Source organism: Vombatus ursinus, unplaced genomic scaffold, assembly GCF_900497805.2.
Source record: "Vombatus ursinus unplaced genomic scaffold, bare-nosed wombat genome assembly UNPS02012944.1, whole genome shotgun sequence".
NCBI classification, from domain to species: Eukaryota; Metazoa; Chordata; class Mammalia; order Diprotodontia; family Vombatidae; genus Vombatus; species Vombatus ursinus.
Window position 1 is genome coordinate 1 of NW_020952722.1, and position 2,217 is coordinate 2,217.

The 2,217-nt window shown below is 37.7% G+C and overlaps 1 protein-coding gene across 1 annotated transcript; it reads left to right on the forward strand.

Annotated features, from left to right (window-relative positions):
- Positions 1 to 79: 79 nt before the first annotated feature.
- LOC114040292 (olfactory receptor 1361-like) lies at positions 80 to 1,024 on the forward strand. Its single transcript, XM_027858322.1, has one exon. The coding sequence runs from the start codon at positions 80 to 82 to the stop codon at positions 1,022 to 1,024; it is 945 nt and encodes a 314-aa protein (XP_027714123.1).
- Positions 1,025 to 2,217: the final 1,193 nt, after the last annotated feature.

Below are 2,217 nucleotides of genomic sequence, written 5' to 3' on the forward strand. Positions count from 1 at the left end.
TCATTTTGAGTTCTGTGTTTTTCACATATTCCCACTATATGTTCTTTTTCTTCCTTTCTTATTCAATGGATCCATAGAAATGGGGAATCAAACAGGGGTCTTGGATTTTCTCCTTTTGGGTCTATCTGACCAACCAGAGCAGCAGCAACTCCTCTTCAGACTGTTTCTGGGCATGTACTTCATTGGGGCACTTGGGAACCTGCTCACCATCCTGGCAATTTGTTTTGATTCCCATCTCTACACCCCTATGTACTTCTTCCTCGCCAATCTGTCTTTCCTTGATCTCTGTTATACCTCCACCACAGTTCCCAAGATGCTGGTAAATTATCTGTTAGGGAGTAATGCCATCTCCTATGCAGAATGCCTGGTTCAAATGTATTTCTATATTGCCTTTGGTTCTTCAGATAGCATCCTCCTCTCTTCCATGGCCTATGACCGCTACCTGGCTGTCTGTCACCCTTTACACTATGGCACAGTCATGACCCCACGCCTTTGTGCCCTGTTGGTGACCGCGCCTTGGGTTTCTGCTCACCTCATTGCAATGGTTCTTAGCATATTTATAGACCATCTGTCCTTCTGTACAAACAATAAAATCCCTCACTTCTTGTGTGATGTAAATGCCTTGATAAAACTCTCATGTTCTGACACACACATTAATGAAATGTTAGTTCTTTTTTTAGGGGTGCCAATAGTTTTAATTCCCTTCATATGCATTGTCGTCTCTTACACTCCTATTGCTTCTGCGGTGTGGAAAGTCCCATCAGCTCGTGGAAAATGGAAGGCCTTTTCTACCTGTGGGTCCCACCTCTCTGTGGTCACTCTTTTTTATGGAACTGTCATTGGTGTGTATTTCAATCCCACATCTACCCACACAAGCCAGAAAGACATGATAGCAACTGTGATGTATACAGTGGTCACCCCTACACTGAACCCTTTCATCTACAGCCTCCGGAACAATGACTTGAAAGGAGCCCTGGGGAAGCTTCTTGGCTTGAAACATTTCTCCAAGAGACAATTATGTTGATTATTGCCCCATTTCAACATAGATGAATATTTCTTGGAGATAATGAATGATTGATTAACGTCAACCTGGAAGAAGTCCATTAGTGTTGGGTAAAACAGCTCTCTGTCCCCAGTGCTATTGTGTTCAACATTTATATCAATGACCTGAATAAATATAAGCATTATGAAAATAAACACAGCATGCTTGTATAACTTGTAAATGATATGAAGCTATGAGGAATAGTTTATGTTTTGAATGAAAAGATTGGGATACAAAACTTTTCAATAAGCTGGAACAATGGGCCAAATCTAACAAAATATGGATAGTTAGATTAGATTGAATTGAATAGGCATAAATCTAAAATTATACATTTTGGTTCAAAATTTCAATAGCACAAGAACAGAATAGGATTTATATTACTAAGAAAACAACTTATATGGAAACAGATTTGGAATTTTAGTGGGCAAAATGGGATTTAACAAATAGGAAACAAAATTTTAAAAAATTATGTGATCTTAAATTGTATAAAGAGAAAGATAACATATGGGATGAGGAAGATGATCATTTTGGTTCTCCTGTTACAATCACACACTTAATGTATTATTTTGTGTTTTTTCACCAGATTTAAAGGAAGACATGAATATGCCAGAGCATATTTAAAAGAGGGCAACCAGTAGATTAAGGGAAATAGAAATTAGAAATTATTTCATACAAAAATTGGTTGAAGGGACTGGAGATGTTTGGTTTGAAGAAATGGAAGGCTTTGGTGGTGGGGTGAGGGGACAGCATTATAGTCCTGAAGTATTTCAGGGGCTGTCACTCAGAAGACCAGCTATTTTGTTGGGATCCAGAAAGCTAAGGTAGGATCAATGAACAGGAATTACAGGAAGGCAGATTTCATCCGGGATGAGAGGAAACCTTTTTCATAATGTGAGTAAACTAAAAATGCAGAAGAGGATTTCAAAAGTGGTAAATCATCCATAAAAAAGGTCCTGACATGAAGGTCTTCAAACAAACCCTGGACAATCACTTTTTAAAGATACTTTGGAGGGAGTTCGTAATTACAGATTGCATTAGATGATTTCTTATGTTTTTCCAACTATGAGACAACTATGATAGTATTTACAAATTATATCTTCCTTAAAATAATACAGTGAATAAGTTAGCTACACTTTATATGATCAAAGACATCATAGATGTAAAAGGAGCATGAT